Genomic DNA, 17,902 nt, shown 5'->3' on the forward strand with positions numbered 1-17,902 from the left:
GGTTGTTGTTCCTCAACTCCTTGAGCAACAATCTCATCATCCACAACATTTTTGTGATTCCAGTTCAACTTCCATCAAGGCTTCAGTGTTATGGTCCATATCTTGAACTTCTTCAAGATCGAACGTATTCCGACTAGTTTTTCTAGAAACAAAGTCCTTTTCTAGAAATACCCCAGTCTTAGCCACAAACACTTTGTGTTGACTGGGAATGTAGAAGTAATATCCCTTCGTTTACATGGGATATCCTATAAAATAGCACTTATCGGATTTGGGTCCTAGTTTGTCCGAGACTTGACGTCGAACGTAAGCCTCACAACCCCAAATCCTCATAAAAGACATCTGGGCATCTCTCCCAGTCCATATCCTATATGGTGTCTTTATCACAGCTTTGGATGGAACACGGTTAAGTGTGAAGGCTGCTGTATCTAGAGCATATCCCCAAAAGGATATAGGAAGATCTGTGTGACTCATCATAGATCGTACCATATCTAATAGGGTACGATTCCTCCTTTCGGATACACCATTCCACTGTGGTGTTCCAGGAGGAGTGAGTTGGGATAGAATCCCACACTCAGCTAGATAGTCACGAAACTCATGGCTAAGGTATTCACCACCTCGATCTGATCGAAGTACCTTAATACTCTTGCCAAGCTGGTTTTGTACTTCATTCTTGAATTCTTTGAACTTTTCAAAGGATTGTGACTTATGTGTCATCAGATACACATAACCATATCTACTGAAGTCATCAGTAAATGTAATGAAGTACTTATAACCACCTCTGGTAGTGACATTGAAAGGGCCACATACATCACTATGTATAAGTTCTAACAAGTCAGTTGCTCTTTCGCTGTATCCACTAAAGGGAGTCTTGGTCATCTTACCCACTAGGCATGTCTCATATGATTCAAAATCAAATGAGTCTAGCAAATCATCTTTATGGAGCTGGGATAAGCGATTCTCATTTATATGACCTAAGCGGCAATGCCAGAGATAGGTTCGATTCATTTCATTTGACTTCAACCTTTTGGTACTTATGTTATAGATGGGGTTATCTAAGTCTAGAATGTAGAGTTCGTTCATCAGATGTGCACTACAAATAGAACATATCATTTAAATAAATGGAACAACATTTGTTCTTTATTATAAATGAAAAGCCTTTCTTGTCTAAACAAGAGACTGAAATGATGTTTTTTGTAAGAGCAGGCACATAACAACATTCATTTAATTCTAGTACAAGCCCAGAGGGCAGAGATAGATAGTAAGTTCCTACAGCAACAGTAGCAACCCGTGCTCTATTGCCTACTCGTAGGTCCACCTCGCCCTTCGTCAATGTCCTGCTATTTCTCAGCGCCTGTACATTAGTACAAATGTGAGAAACACATCCGGTATCTAATACCCATGATGAAGAAATAGAGAGATTGACTTCTATAACATATATACCTGAAGTAGAAACCTCATTTCTCTTCTTTTTAAGATCTTCCAGGTATACTTTACAGTTCCTCTTCCAGTGTCCGGTCTGACCACAGTGGAAGCAGGTAGCATCCTTGGCAACCCCTCCTTTAGGTTTCATTACCTTGCCTTTGCCCTTGGCTTGGGACTTTCCCTTGCTTTTAGGCTTGCCCTTGCCTTTATGCTTTTGCACCATCAGAATGGAGTTGGGCTTTATCTTCTTAAGGTTGAGCTCAGCAGTTCGCAACATGCTTAGCAGCTCAGGCAGTGGCTTATCAATTTCGTTCATGTTGTAATTCATGATAAATTGACTGTAACTTTCTGGCAAGGATCGCAAGATCAAGTCAGCGGCCAGTTCTTGGCCAAGTGGGAATCTCAACCTCTGTAGGTTCTCTATGTACCCAATCATCTTGAGTACATATGGACCTACGGGAGTTCCATCTTGAATCTTGCACTGAAACAGTGCCTTAGAGATCTCGAATCTCTCGTGCCTTACTTGTCCTTGATATAGTTGACGAAGATGTTCAACCATATCATAAGCAGTCATCAACTCGTGTTGCTTCTGAAGCTCAGAGTTCATGGTTGCGAGCATGAGGCATGACACATCTAATGCATCATCTTGATGCTTCTTATAAGCATCTCGGTCAGCTCGCGTGGCAGTCGCAGGAGGTGCCTCCGGAATGGGCTGCTCCAGGACGTACAGTTTTCTTTCTTGTGTGAGAACGATTCTCAGATTCCTGTACCAGTCCAGGAAATTAGCTCCATTGAGCTTGTCCTTGTCAAAGACAGAACGCAGGGAGAAAGTGTTCATGTTTGTTGACATGACAATCTACAACATAAATAAAGCAGAGAGTAAATATCATATTCCACTGATCATTTAATTAGGTCTTTAACTAAATGATGCTCCCACTGAATTATAGGACTTTTGTAGAATCAAGTCATGGATGTGGTCAAACCATACTACTAGATTCATACCAATTAGCTATAATTCTCGTAGGACAAGATCCACATCATACTACGCCTTGAGTTAGCTTTGGCTAAATCGCCCAAGACTTAGTATGATTGGTAGATAACTAATTATCAATTACATCTCTATGCAACTCTTATTTATCCAACCGTTGGAAAATGCCTATAGTTTTACCCGATCCAATTGAGTTAACTAGTTGTACTCAATCTAATTGAGTTTGTCTTCACCCAAGCTTTGATAGGCAGGACCAAGATTGTCCCTCCGCACCCTACCAAGATAATATGTGTTGCTCTGCTTTGGCAGATTCAACAACAACAAATGATCGAGGTAGTGATGAGTATCAAAAATTGGTAGGCATTCCGAGTTGACTTGATTATGATCAAATCTAATCATGAATGTGTATCATATACGCATTAAGGCACTAATTACCCTACATTAGCATGCATCACATACACACAAGCAATCATATATACTGATTAATGAATTTGTGATGAGGTCATGGCCCTACTACGATATTCTCAAGCCAATGAGAAGATCGGACGGTCAACCTAGGGTCAACGACTTCTTCAGGCGCCTCCTTTTGACCGCCATGTGTTGACTGCATCCTACTTCTAACTCCTTCTTGAGTGGACCTTCCACCGCTTCATTTTGTACATTACAAATATGAAACTCAAGTTACATTCGAGTCTAAAATCTATTTATAATAGGAACATAAAAGGGGAGGCACGACACGAATGTCGTATATCATATACAATACACACAATACAGAAAAATGACGCGCAGGCCATATTATGAATTATAACACAATTTTATCCAATCAAATTGGGTTTTTGGGCCATGATTATCATAATATCATACATAATTCTAAATTATGTATTTTACATAAATTTTTATAATTTTTATCAATTTTATGAGCCACAACTTCCCAGCGGTCCTGATTAGCGATTTTCGGGCTCGATCGTGAGACAATGCCCCTTGCGGGGTTAGGGGCAGCGCCCCTTCTCGCGAAATGAATATCACGAGTATCCCATCTTAATCTAACAGTGCCTTAAGTCACTGTCCCAAAACAAAATAATTTTATTTGGGCGAGACCTTGCCGTTTCGGAAGGTTTTCTCGATATTCGAAGTCTACAAGTGTCCAAGCACTTGTTGCTTTGCTTCTACGAGAAAAATACTCAAAAAATCCATAAAAATAGAAAAATTATAGAAACTTACAGATCTAAAACCTTATCATAATAACAAAAACAAAACATGTACAAGCTTCGCACGTGGCTCTGATACCACTGTTAGCATTTCGAGCCACAAAAATTGCTTTTTACGTTGCGGAAACCCCGAAGCTAGCCACGGATCCGTGCGAAAATATATAAAATAATCTTGTACATGTTTGTCTACATTAGATCTACCTTAGATCTACATGAAAAGAGCGTTACCCTTGTAGTGATGCCCTTCGCTTATCCCGCTCGTCCAAAGGTTGTCGGATCTCGTAGAGTGTCAAGTGAACACTCCTCTACACGTATCCACACGGACAAAAAGGTGGAGAGAACAACTTAGAGTGTGCTAGCACCCTTGAGAAGTCTCGGCAATGGAGGATGAGAGGGAGAGAAAAACTAGAGAGGAATAAGAAGAAGTGAATGAGCACACCATGCAATTCATTCACACACCTAAAGTGGTCGGCCACTTAATGGAGGTTTAATACCTCCATAGAACACCAAGAGTCATGGCTCTTGGTTTTCCTCATGAGGTGGCACACAATGATGTAGCCTTGATGATGTGGAACATCATCATTGGTCGGCCCCATGCCAAGTCACAATGAGGTGGCATTTGGTCAAGTCAAACTTGATCCTTCATCTTCCCTCTCAAGTCAAGTCAAACTTGACCTTTTTATCTCCCATGGTTGATCAAACCTAACCTTTGATTCAAGTCAATTTAATTTAATGAATCTCTATTCATTGAATTAAATTGACTCAATGAATCATAGTCAAAATTAGACTTATTCAACACATGAATCAAATTGAGTCCAACTCAATTAGTCTAATTTGGATTACTCTTAATCCAATTTGGTTCATCATATGAACCTAATCCTCTTGGTCCATCATATGAACCTAATCCTCTTGGTCCATCATATGAACCTAATCTCCATCTAATTGCCCTTTGTGTGTGACCATATAGGTTCTTGTAACGTTGACAATGCTCCTAAACCCATTTAGAAACATAAGTAATGAGCGGTATCTAGCAACACATCATTACTACCCAAGTTACAAGAATGTTGAGATCCAACATCACCTTTGTGACTACTAATTGTGACTCTCACAATATGTGACAATGTCCTTCTATCCTTGACATCTAAATTGATCAATTGAGGCATAGACCGTGTCATCCTCTAATCAATTTATGTCTTGAACTACAAGTAGACTCACTCTAATCAAATGAGCTCAATATCTCATATTGACTCATTTGGACATGGTCATGCACTTAGTGGTCTCACTCTATCAAGAATCATGATGTCACTCCTGTCATATAGGAGGGATAGATCCCATCTACATCACTCACATCCCTCCGCATAATTTGTTACATACCCAGTAATCACCTTTATAGTCCACTCATTTACGGGTGACGTTTGACGACGCTAAAGTATGCAACTCCTTATGTAGGGAACCATGGTGACTTCAGGTCCAAGGACTGATAGTCATACTAATAGTCACATGAGAAAGTATATGACACTCATATAACGATCCGTGATACTTTCTCATGGTGGGTCATTCAGTATACATTCTCCAATGCATACCCATGTGCCAACTTGATATCTAATATACATGACTTGTGATATCAAGTCATCGAGTTGACCTACATGCTAGTCTCAGCGCATTAACATTGTCCCTGAATGTTAATACTTGACTAGGAATGATTAAGAGTAGTATTTTCTATATCATCTCACTATCGATTCAACCAATCGATTGATATAGATAAGAACCTTCTACTCAAGGACGCTATTATACTTAGTTATTTGGCACCAATACAAGTAAGTATAATAACCATTACGAAATGCCTTTATATATATATAGGAATATGATACATCGAGTCCATACAACAATTATCATATGATTGGCTATAGGGCTCTCACTAACAGCAAGAATGTTTGGCAACCAATATAATCTGAAAGTGCCTTTGACTTTTTATAAGAAAGCACATTAGTATATTCTCAACAATTGTATAGAAGTTAACTAATATAGGAAGTACATTTTTACATTATGTAAATTTATTGTTTATATTTCATTATAAAATTGTAATTTAAATATTTATTTATGCAACTAACATCTACAATTTCTATTATATAAAGTTCATTCAAATCAACTTCTACAATATCATAAGAGAGATTTTTCACAGTAGTTTAGGGATAGAATGATAAAGTTAAAGAATATAACAAATTTAGAGATCACAAATGAGTTATACTATTTAGAAATGGGATCTGATGTTGAAGTTCAATTATATGATGTCTGCATTGTAAATGGTATTTGATATCATACAGGGTCCCGTGATTCTCGCAGAACTACTTAGAATAGTAGGGTTAGTGTATCATCATTTGATGATGATGACAATTTGAAATTTTTTTTGGAGTGTTGAAGGATGTTATTCAACTATATTACTCTTTCAATTATAAAGTATAATTATTCTAGTGTGAATGGTTCCAATGTAATCCCTAAAAAATTAATGGTTGAAGAGTTTGATCTCTTATGTATTGACACTTCTAAAATATGGTACGCTGATAACTCATTCATTTTGGTCAACCAAACAAACCAAGTTTATTATTTAAATGATATAAAGCATGGAGTTTATTAGAAGGTAGTACAAAAGGTTCAACACCGAAAAATATACGAAGTAACTGAAGCTGATGATGTATTTGAAGAAATTGAATCCAGAAATAATTTCAATATTGAGACTAACCAAGATATTTCTATAGGATCATTGCGCTAGGGGGGTGAATAGCGCTCGTGACTTTCACGTTTATTTCAAAACTTTCGAGAGATAAGCAGCAGCTGAATAAAGAAATAAAAAACACAATGCTAACAAGTCCAAGATTTACTTGGTTAGGAGCCTCTTACTCCAAGGCTTATACTCGTTGAATGATTTCAATGGACAATCACTATCTGTTCAAAATAGTACAAGTAGAAATTTACAACTTTTGAAGAATTAAAATAAATTAAATGTACCGATGATCTATAAATTTGAAGAATCGAGCCTTCGGTCATCGAAGTTGCATTTGGGCATTGTAGAAGAATTTTCTGAGTAGCACGTAGGAGAGAAAGATGATTGGAATGATGTGTGGAAGGTGTTGGTCGAATCCTCCTTTTATAGGCTCTTTCGGGCACCTGGATCCCCTCTTGGGTGCCTGGATTGTGTTAACGTGGTGAGCTCTCGTCAAAACTTCATCCATGAAGTGTATCTATGTCTGAGCACTCGAACCGTCTTCGGGCGCCTGGACCACTTACGTGGATCGATCGGTAGTTATGCTCCAGCTCAGCGTGTCAATCAAATTTTGGTCGTCCGAGCACCCGGAGCACCTCCGAGCACCCGGACCACTAGGGTGCTTGGACAGGCACCCATCCAGGCTACTGCTTCTCTGAAGCATGCCCGGGCGCTCGGAGTAGCTCTGGGCACTCGGATCACCTCCAGGCACCCAGACTGTCTTTTCTAGCACTTTACTTTTTGTAAAAAAGAGTACGTCTAGACAATAAATAATATATATAAAGTGTGTATTTGAGAGCCTTTAGACTGTCCGGTCCTAACTTTGAGTTTTGCTAAAACTCTAGGTCAGACCAACATCTACTGTTCCCCCTTCGGGGAATGTGCTCTCACCTACTCCTCTTAGGAGAGATTACCTTTTGCCAAATTAGTTCTCTAGACCGTCTAAACATTTGCTTAGCGTCTGAGACATCAGGACTTCATGTTAGACGTCCGATCCCCGACCCATCCAGTCTTCTGCCTAGTATCCGGGACCCCAGGACTTTCACCTAACATCCTCGACTTTAGGATTTCGCCCAACATCCTCAACCCGCTAAGTCTTTGTGCAGTCCCCTGAACCAGGATTTCGTTACCTAACCGTAGCTAGAACTTTCCACTTGCCTAATCGTAGCTAGGACTTTCCACCTACCTAACCTTAACTAGGACTTTCCTTTGCCTAAGATCACTTAGGACTTTCCTGCACACTCAGTTCAACTTGTTAGAACAACAACACAGCTTAACTTTGAACCTTTGCCAATATTAAAATACAAGTTTGATTAGCTGGTGCTTTTAGCACCAACAATTTCATCTAATGAAGTAACTTCAATAGTTGGTGAAAACTTAGAAATATCCCAACTTTGTAGATTAGATGTTGAGCATTGACATAAAAATATGTCAAATGCATGAGTAGAGCTAGCTAGGGATGCTTAATGTTTTCTTAATGATGAGGATGAAGATACTAAAATTGATGGTGATACAGATGATGATAATGATTAATTTTTATTTACATGGTATTTATGTTTTTTTATTTTTAATTCATTTATATAAGATAAATTAAGTTTCATTACTTATAGATATCTATATATATTAATGCATATTGTTGATCTATATATGATGAATATGTGACAGTTATGTCGCCCAAGAGGATTAAGCAACTAGCAGTTCAACAGACACTTGATGATGATAGTTTTCCTAGTGATTAGTTGTTTTATATTTAAATTATAAAAGTTTTATTTAGTTTTCTATTTATTTAAGTATTTCATTTGTTAATTGCTAACATTTTTGAATTTATAGGTCGATTGCTACGCAAGGAGACACGTGGCACAATTCTGATCGGCTACAACGCATATCAATGAATAGGGTAAATTATCTGTTACTTTTCATCATAGCGACGGGTATCCAATTGGCCTAAACATAACTTTATTTATAACAGAGTTAGGTCTTTCAATAAAGAAGTTTGCTCCATTACAAGTTAAGAGTTAGAAGCACGTCCCTGTAAATAATAAAAAAATGATATGTGATCGATTATCAATAAGTACTGTTGGGGTTGCAAGATTGCAAACAGTCTCATATTAAAAACACATGGGAAAGATCATTGATTTATAAGATAAAGATATCTCCATTGGTATGAGGTCTTTTGGGTAGAGCCCAAGAATAAAGTCATGAGGGCTTAGGCCCAAAGTTGACAATATCATACCATTATGGAGACATCTAAACTCCTTTTCGATTCTTCAATTGGTATCAAAGTGAGGTCGCTTTTCACCGGGCTAACCGTTGGAAGAAGCATGAGCCAGAGCCATGATCCAAGATCAAATCATGTGGGTGAAACCTTAAACAAAGTAGGGGGAAGCCCTGTGCAGGTCAATGACCTGATGCTTGAGGAGAGACCCTAAGCAGATCAAGAGTGACCTGATTCTAGAGGGGAGGCCCTGAGTAGGTCAAGAGTGACCCGATGCTTGAGAGAGATCCTATGGTCCTTTGTTTGAGGGAAAGATTGTTGGGGTTGCAAGGTTACAAACATAGTCCCTCATTGAAAACACATGGGAAAGATCATGAATTTATAAGAGAAAGATATCTCCATTGGTATGAGGTCTTTTGGATAGAGCCCAAGAGCAAAACCATAAGGGCTTAGGCCCAAAGTGAATAATATCATACCGTTGTGGAGATATCTAAATCCCTTTTCGATCCTGGGATTACATGTGTTCTCTATTTAAATTAGAGGCATTTCAGATAACTCATTCTATAACAAATTTATTTTTATATAAAAATTTAATTATTTATTCTATACTAATGTTTTATTTATATAAAATTTTGTGTTGTAGAAATGATCTTCAACAAATGCTAAAAATAGAGGCAAACTCCCATATAATCATCGCAGAGGTTCTAAATCATTTATTCAATATAGTTACGATAGTATAAGTGCTTATTTTATAGTTATCATATATTGTTTATTGATTAAAATATTAACATATTATTTTTTTTTTAGATTGATCAGTCACGGAGAAAAGATTGGATTAGTGTCTTTAATGGAACTCATTATAGCTTGTCAAAATGGTGGATTGGGGAGAGGCTGAAACTGCATACGTATGCTATGACCTTATTTAGTGAATTTATTCTTAACTATGCATAATTATTTTTTATGATATTTTTAACATTTTTGTTATTTCTAGGATAATATGGTGAGACTACGTGATGAGTATATTCAAACACAAAAAAAATATAGAAAATAACATCGATGTAGTCCAAATTATGGATACAGTTTATGATTAGGTTAGTGATACTCATTCTATTATCTATTTGTCGTGTTTGGCACAATTTTGTCAATATAGGATGTAGCTTGTTAATGAAATAATTTCAATAAGATTAGAGATTATATCAAACACTTGTACATCAAATCTTACCAAACATGTGATTTTGTTACTAATTTTAGCAAGATTCATGTTTGCACCTCTCGTTATGATTATCTTTGATCCTTGAATTAAATTTTTCATAACTTGGTATTTTTATTGTCGAGCTACATCAAGTCTTCAATACTCGTTCTGAATACATTAGAAAACTTGAAAGTGGGTTGATGTAGTGATGAAGGGGGGCCCACCAAGTGTGGGTCAAGAGTGGAGATAGCAGTCTGCATGGAGGTCAAAGTCAAGACGGTCAACACCATGGAACCGACAAGCTCACCAAAGATCGATCGAGCGGAGGTCCACTGCAGTTGTCAGTCGGACATGAAGTGTCCGATCGACTAGTAGCTTGTCCAAGCAGAGCACCCGTACGGCCAAGAGCACTATGCCAAGAACATAAGATGTTCATCATGAATTGGAGGAATGCTAAGGCGACCAAGGCGCTGGCATGGTCTGGTGGAAACAATCAACTAAGCTAAGGGATTATGGAGTGGACCGGCTGAGGTCGACAGGGCGGGGATACTTGGCCGAGTGACTCCTCCGCTCAGCCAATCAGTGGGATCCCTTTCATATCCCTTGATATCCCTTTGGGAGGTAATGCCGCTGACAACAAGACATGGTCAACTGGTAGATCGTATGACGGAAGCTTCCACTGTCGCATCAGAGATTTACATGTCTTGTTAAGGTATGGTGTTAGAGACACTTTCTTGACGGGTCCTTTCATAGGACAGTTAGGGAAGCGTGCCCGCCTTGAGGTGCATGCACATCGCCCATGAGGGTGCTATATAAAGGGAGGTCTATGTACTAGCGGAGGTAGCGTTATTCACTATTCACGCCTGTACTTACTATTGCTCTATTCCTTCCATCTTCCTGATAACAGCCTTTAGATTCGGAGGGTCAACGCCGAGTACCCCTTTCCTGGCTCGGCACTGATGGTTCTTGTGTTGTAGAGAGATGCGAGGTTTACATCCAGTCAACACAGAAGCCATATCCACAGCTAACCATCTCCATAATTTTCAAACAGGATCATAGGTCAAAGTCAGTTAGGTCCACTTCTTCAAATATCATCTCATCTAGATCAACTAACGTAGCATTGCGTGAAAAACTTGAATCCACCTAGCAATGACTAGAAGGCAAAGAAGAAGAGTTAGCAAACACCCGAGTTCGGTTAGCAAGCACCCAAGATCAGTTGGCATTAATGAGATCAAGATAAGATATGTTTGAACAAATTCTTAATCGGTTAGCACATGAAGCATTACAATCCTTGATCCATGATTCCTCTTCAGCTCCACCCCTCCTCCTCGACCTTAGAGTTGTGAATTTCGAAGTGACATTGTTGTTAAAGTTGTGAATTTGGATGTGAACTTGATGTTGTGAACTTTATTTGTTGTGTTACTTGTTGTTAGAGTTGTGAACTTGATGATGTTTATGTTATGAACTTGTTGTTAGAGTTGTAAACTTTATTTGTTGTGTTACTTGATGATGTTTATGATGTGATTTTGATGGTGTTTTGTGAATGTAGTGAGGTGTGAGTTGTAAATTGAATGTTGTGAGTTGTAAATTTTGTGAATGTTGTCAGTTTGTTTGTGAATTGTAAATTTGTATATAGGATATGAATCTAAATAAATAAAATTATTTTTAAAATATATATATGGTTAGCGACGAATTTATCCAAATTCGTCGCTAATCCTTATATCGTAATTGTTATGAGAATTTATCATAATTGTCAGCAGAGTTTTTTTTTTTTAAAAAAAAAGGGTTAACGGCGAATTCTAATATATTTGTCGTTAACAACTGATTTTAACAACAAATTATTTTAATATTCAGGCTAAAACCAATAAATGTTAGTGATGAATCACTCATACATCGTCGCTAACATTTACTAGTTAGCGATGAATCAGGAGGCTAAATTCATCGCTAACCATGGTGTAGTTTATTATGGCAATCTTAGCGACATTTATGTTATGTCATTAAAATTAGCAACTAAAATATTTACTTTCATTATTAAATATGATTTGCGACATGCTCATCGCAACAATGTTAGTAACGAATATTTATCATCGTTTCTAAATAATGTTTTTTCTGTAGTGATCGGATTCATGAGGCATACGTAGAGAATGTCATTAATTTGCTGAGTTTAATTTAAAGTTATACAAGAAAATTTTTAATTGATTATCAAACTTGTATAATTTTGGGCCAACTTTTTTTTTATATGCTAGAACATTCTCTAGCTAGACAACTGACTTGTTGGGAAGTATTTAACAAGACTCATAAGAAAAAAGATGACACATTTGTAGATCCTCGATCCCGGGCCATAGACGTAAAAATAGTAACTTTATTACATTTAACCGTTAACAATGATTAGCTTTAATATATAATTGTATACTATATATTAATCATATACTTTTCTTCACCCCGGAACAAGTTACAAATAGAGTATCCCAAACATTACACCCACCAGTATAGGGAGGGGAGTCACAACCTCTATCCACCCAACCATAAATGATATTTATTATGATGTTGTCAATCGTAGAACAAATAATTCCACCTTCTATGGCCTTGGCTTCCAGGCTAAAGTAGTTTATGATCGTTTGAGGACTCCTAAGAGCCGTCCTAGTTCTGCTTCTTCTAGTAAGGTGCAGTCGTTAAGACAAGAAAATCAAAGACTAATGGATCGGTGGTCCACAATGGAGCAGACGATGGTCACTCAGGCAGCGAGAGATGATGTTGCTTTGGCCGAGATGTGAGCAGTCATTGCTTAATGGACCCAATCACAGCATCATCTTGAGTTACAAGAGACTCAAGACCCACAGAACCCTATTAATTAGCTCATTATGAGGTTTGTTCAACTACAACTTAATTTTTTATCACACATAATCATGTAAAATATATTTATTCAATTTTGATATTATAATCTGGTTATTTCTAATTTATTACATTTTCTTAGGAATATTGTATCCCTATGAATGATATATTCATCAGCATCATATATCCAAAATATAATCTAAATACGTTTTTTTATATAAAATTAGTTATATATATATTACATTTTTACCGTATGATTCTAAAAATAATCTATCATATTTTATTTTCTACGGGATTTGATAGGATAGCTCATAGGATTGTAATTTGAATGTCTTTTTAGTGGATTTGTATTATAGTATGAATACTTTATTGAGAATTTTATCATGGTATTTATATTTTTTGGTATATCTATTGGATTTTGGATACCTTAGTATGGATGTTTGGATATTATATTATGGATTATGGACATTGGTTATGGAATTAATTTGTTTGTGTATCGATTGTGATTATTTGTATAGTTGTGATTGTTAATTGTATGGATTATGATTGTCTATTGCATTATTTTATGTTTGTAAATGGTGTGTCATTTGTGATGATTTATTTTGATATGGAAAATGTAAATAGGATAGTTTCCAAATTTAAAAAAGGTTTTATAATTTTTTTTATATCTAGCCATGGAATTATGATTTTAGTCGTTAAATATAAATATCAATACGGAACAATGATTTGTTATGATAAGTATCACGGAAAAATATTATTCCATTAGTAATTACCGACGAAAAACACCATTCCATCAGTATTTAACGGCAGAAGCACTATTCCATCGTAAAATTAGTGATATCGCATGGTAATTAATTCTAATAATATATTTTCTATGGATAGTTTTCCCTTCATAAAGTCTGTAGTTAATATAGCGACGGAAATAACTATACTATTGCTGGTTAATGACAGAATTGTGTGTTCTCTTGTTAGTATTAATGGTGGAAATGAAGTTTTAGTCACTATATTAACTACGGATTTTCAATTCCGTCATTATCTTCTTCGTGAAAATGAACTCCCGTCGCAAATTCCGACGGATATCATATTCCGTTAGAAAAAACTGTTTACGACGCAATTTTTTACAATGGCCATTATTCGGTAGCTATGAACATATAGTGATCGAATAGCAATGATCAAATAGCGACTGAAATAATTTCCTTCGTTAGAAGTGATTTTTTGTTAGTGTTTGTTGCAGAAACCCTAACATGGTCTGTAAAAGCAAACATGGAGGTAAGTAAAAACTGGAGATAGCTCCTAGCTAACAAAAGCCAAACCCAAAGCCAACACACTGGCTCTTATCCTCTCAAAATCTCCATCAATGACACGGAGAGTGGCCCCTTCCTGCACACACAAACATCCAAACTCCCTCAACTCATATTCAGGCATCCAAAGTCTGTAGCTCGTATACATACTCATGCATGCATGCATGAATTTATTTAACTGAAGATCATTCCAAGGTTTGTGTTGGAGTTAAGTACCCAATTAAACTGTCATTATACTCTAGCTCTCGTGCAAATACGTCCTCACGAGTGTTATATCATTTTGGCTAGATTCGGTAGGTGCTATACAGTTAAGATCCGGAGTTGTTTGCCACTCGCACACAGGCCTATCTGCACGTGTTACTTCTGCCTATATTCATAATATACCTGATCAACAAGAACCGGAGGAGCTAGTGCGTTGTTTCTATCTTATCTATAAATTAAATAACATTTGTCAGAATACGAACATGCAGAAAGAGGACTTGCGTTAAGTTTCATGTGTTTTTTTTTTTTGGGTAAAAATTAAAAGTATCCTAAATTAAGAGAAACATTCTATAAACATCTCTAATTTTTTTAAACAAAATAAGGCGTACATTTTTTTTTTTTTTAAAAAAATATATTTTACTAGAAAATGATGTTTGATTTATATTTTTTATGTATATTTTTTAGAAAATTAGATAGAATTTTTTGAAAAATAGAAAATGTCTAAAGTCATTTTCTATTTTATAGAAAAAATATATTTTTCAAAAAAATAAAAATGAAAAATCCGTAAATCAGGTCTATAACTATTTTAAAAGGATGTTAATAAAATTTAGATAATTTTGATCCTAAACTCACAGTAACACAAGTTGTAGCAATAACCCATTAACTTCTGTATCATGGATAATTTTTATACAATATAAATTTTAAATCCTAAACTCGACCTAAAAATATAGTAAAAACTATTCGGTAACTTTTACAATAGCACCCGAACAAAGGATATTTTCTTTGTTTTTTATAAAAAAAAATGTCTTTTATAATTTATAAAATTAGAAATACCTTTTTATTTTTGAAAGTTTTTTTTTCTCTCTTCCTTTCAAATTTGATGGCGGTAGTGTAAATGAAGTAGATTCTCCGGCATATTCAAATGGCCGAAACAGACATGAGAGCGACTCTACCGGTACAAAAATACAAGCATATTCCTCACTTCGAGAATTTTTGTTTGTGGTTGGGGATTATTTTAATAGAGCAAAATGTCCTAGTGCAGTGCTAAACGATCCGTTGCAATTATAACTGGGGGTTTCCTATTGATTTGGAAGAGCATGAAGACAGAAAGCACAGTGAGAGTGTTATCATCACTGCCGTCCCGATTCATCGAGGAACCCCCCGCTCAAAAAAACACACACCAACCCTTCGCGTCCTCATCGACGGCAACGCCAAACCAATCAGCCACTTTCTTCCACAGCCATGTCGAGCTCACGTGATATGTCATCATACCCTAGATAGATGGACAGATAGATAGAAAGACAGCTAGCTGCGTCGTCTTTTTCCACCTACATTTGGATCGTCACTGCAAGTACATGGCCTCCACCGAGCTCCAAACTGCAGCGCCGTACTCCTCCATGTTGAACTGCAACAGCGCCGCGGCGGCGGCGGCGGCAGCGTCGCCGGTGTAGGAATAGCTCTCCGGGTGATCAACAGTAGTGCAGCCGCTGGGGTTTTGATCGTCCGTGTTGATGCTGCTGGTGCCGACCAAGTCGGGGACGGTGAGGTCGAAGTTGCCGTATTGGGATGGGAGCGGGAAGAGGATCTGGGGCTCGGTGATCGGGAGGGGTAAGAGAACAGGGGAAGCCTCGTCCAGAGAGGGAGGAAAGCCGCCGGTGCAATTCGCGGCCGGCTTTCTTCTCGCTCTCCTCGGGGCCTGCGCGACGATCAAGCCGGAGAACTTCTTCTTCAGCTTGGTGTTCCAGTAGTTCTTGATGTCGTTGTCCGTCCTCCCGGGGAGATGGCTGGCGATCACCGACCACCTGCTCCCGATGCTCGCGTAGAGGTTGGCGATTATCCAATCCTCGTCGCCGGAGAAGCAACCGTGCTTGATGTTAGGCTTCAAGTAGTTAAGCCATCTTAGCCTGCAACTCTTGCCGCACCTATTGAGCCCTAATTAACCAACAGTACCAACAGATTAACATTAAACATTAATATAATCGCGATATATATATATAGAGAGAGAGAGACACAGCAATGGCATTGAACAAAATGATCGATCGACTAATTACTACCAGCTCTGCGAGGGAGAGTGATCCAGTTGCCACCATGGCCATGCTTCTCTATGTACTCTTTGAGTTGTTTGTCTTCCTCCGGCGACCAATGCCCTTTCTTCACGCTTGCTTTGTCACAGCAAGGAGCCCTCCCCATCCTTCTGCCCTAGCTAGCTCTTAATTAATTACCACACAACATGAGTATATATAAACATCATATCTATATATATATATATATTATATATCAGAGTTGGTAAATGAATATGTATATATAAATTGATCATTCCATGAATATCCTAGTGTTATGGGTGTTTGGTTTGAGAGAGAGGATGGAGATGTAGGTTAAGTATGTACGCAGTCTGACAGCACGTGCATGGATTCGGTATGTGATTGCGGCTATTGATGAAGTAGGTGCAGCATTGGTGATCAGCTGAGTACTGTTAATTACTTCCTCTCGTACGTTACATCTCGGCTCATTTTAAAGTTACCCTTTAAGATATTTATCAAATTCAAATTTTAAAGGAACGCGTTATATTATTTAGGGTTTGCTCGTGAAGCCGTGGGTAGTCGGCCTGCACGTGGCACGGTCAAAAGTCAAATTGAGCTGTGAGTCCCACTTAGTCAAGAGAGGGCCCAAGCTAGGTTAAGCCAAGCCCGAGTGCAACTTGACCTCGTCGCTCGGCTTGACTAATATCCTGTTTGGAAACAACTTAAGTGAAGGAATTGAATTGAATTCCATTAGGAATTGAATTCAATTCCTATGTTTGGAATGGATTAGTGAATAATAGAATTAAATTGAATTCCTTAATTTGGAATCTATTTGAATTGAATTCCATTCTTATACATTTGCCATTTTATCCTCATAATTAATCATTTAATAATCAAGTTAAGTATTAGAGAATAGGAAGAAGGGATTGCACAGTTAAGACAGCAGTATGAAGAAGGTGATTTACGGGAGAAACGGTACAAGGAGAAGTTTTCTACACAAGGAGAAACGACGCACGGGAGAAAGGCAGGAGAAAACAAGAGAGTCGGCAGATGAAAAAAACAGTTTTAAGTTAAAAGGACAATTAAGTAATTTTAGTTGTTCATGGTAAATCCCTATCCAAATCTGACCATTTGAGGTCTGATTTACTATTCACGTTTTGAATGGAATTAGAATTGAATTCCATATCAAATCCATATCAAAAATTCATTCCAAACTATGTAATTGAATTCCAATTACCATAGGAATTCAATTCCATAGGATTCCAAACAGGGTGTAAGCAATCTGACCTCTAGTAGAATTAAGTCTAACCTCCAAGTATTTAGTCACTCCCGACTTCGGGACCACGATGACTCGATATCTCACGCTTGACTCTTAGAGCACAATGACTGTGCGCCTCACTCCCAACCTAGCGACCACAATGACTTGGCACTTAAGTCCCAACTCCAGGACCACTACCACTCGACACTCAACTCCCGACTATGGAACCATTACCACTCGGCGCTCAACTCCTAACTCCGGTATGCCAATATCACTCGACACCTATGTAAGGAGGATGGTTGATCAATTGAAGACATGGAAAACATGTGTAGGTGATACATCCCCTCAATCTAAAAGTGGTTACGTCGGCCTGCACTTTGGGGACGACGTGGCACCTCCTTGACCCGAATGTGGAGAAAGTGAAGGATGTGGGCTCCATTTCCTCCGCTAGGGTAAGGGTATAAAAGAAAGTCAGCTCCCGCAGGCGCAAGTATCCTCGCACA

General features: G+C 37.7%; 1 protein-coding gene across 1 annotated transcript; it reads right to left on the reverse strand.

Annotated features, from left to right (window-relative positions):
• Positions 1–15,052: 15,052 nt before the first annotated feature.
• LOC121977794 (transcription factor RAX2-like) lies at positions 15,053–16,356 on the reverse strand. Its single transcript, XM_042530216.1, has 2 exons — positions 16,175–16,356; positions 15,053–16,052 (listed from the first exon to the last, which is right to left on the reverse strand). Exons 1-2 carry the CDS (start codon positions 16,308–16,310, stop codon positions 15,463–15,465), a joined length of 726 nt encoding a protein of 241 aa, XP_042386150.1. The 5' UTR covers positions 16,311–16,356; the 3' UTR covers positions 15,053–15,462.
• Positions 16,357–17,902: the final 1,546 nt, after the last annotated feature.

The sequence above is a fragment of the Zingiber officinale genome, chromosome 4B, assembly GCF_018446385.1.
Source record: "Zingiber officinale cultivar Zhangliang chromosome 4B, Zo_v1.1, whole genome shotgun sequence".
Classification (NCBI taxonomy): Eukaryota; Viridiplantae; Streptophyta; class Magnoliopsida; order Zingiberales; family Zingiberaceae; genus Zingiber; species Zingiber officinale.

Bases quoted from the DNA above. Each gene is read 5' to 3' on its own strand.
- LOC121977794 (XM_042530216.1), bottom strand. From the start codon at position 16,310: ATGGGGAGGGCTCCTTGCTGTGACAAAGCAAGCGTGAAGAAAGGGCAT. The intron at 16,053-16,174 runs GTAGTAATTAGT...TTGGTTAATTAG, and splicing joins CACTCTCCCTCGCAGAGCTG to GGCTCAATAGGTGCGGCAAG.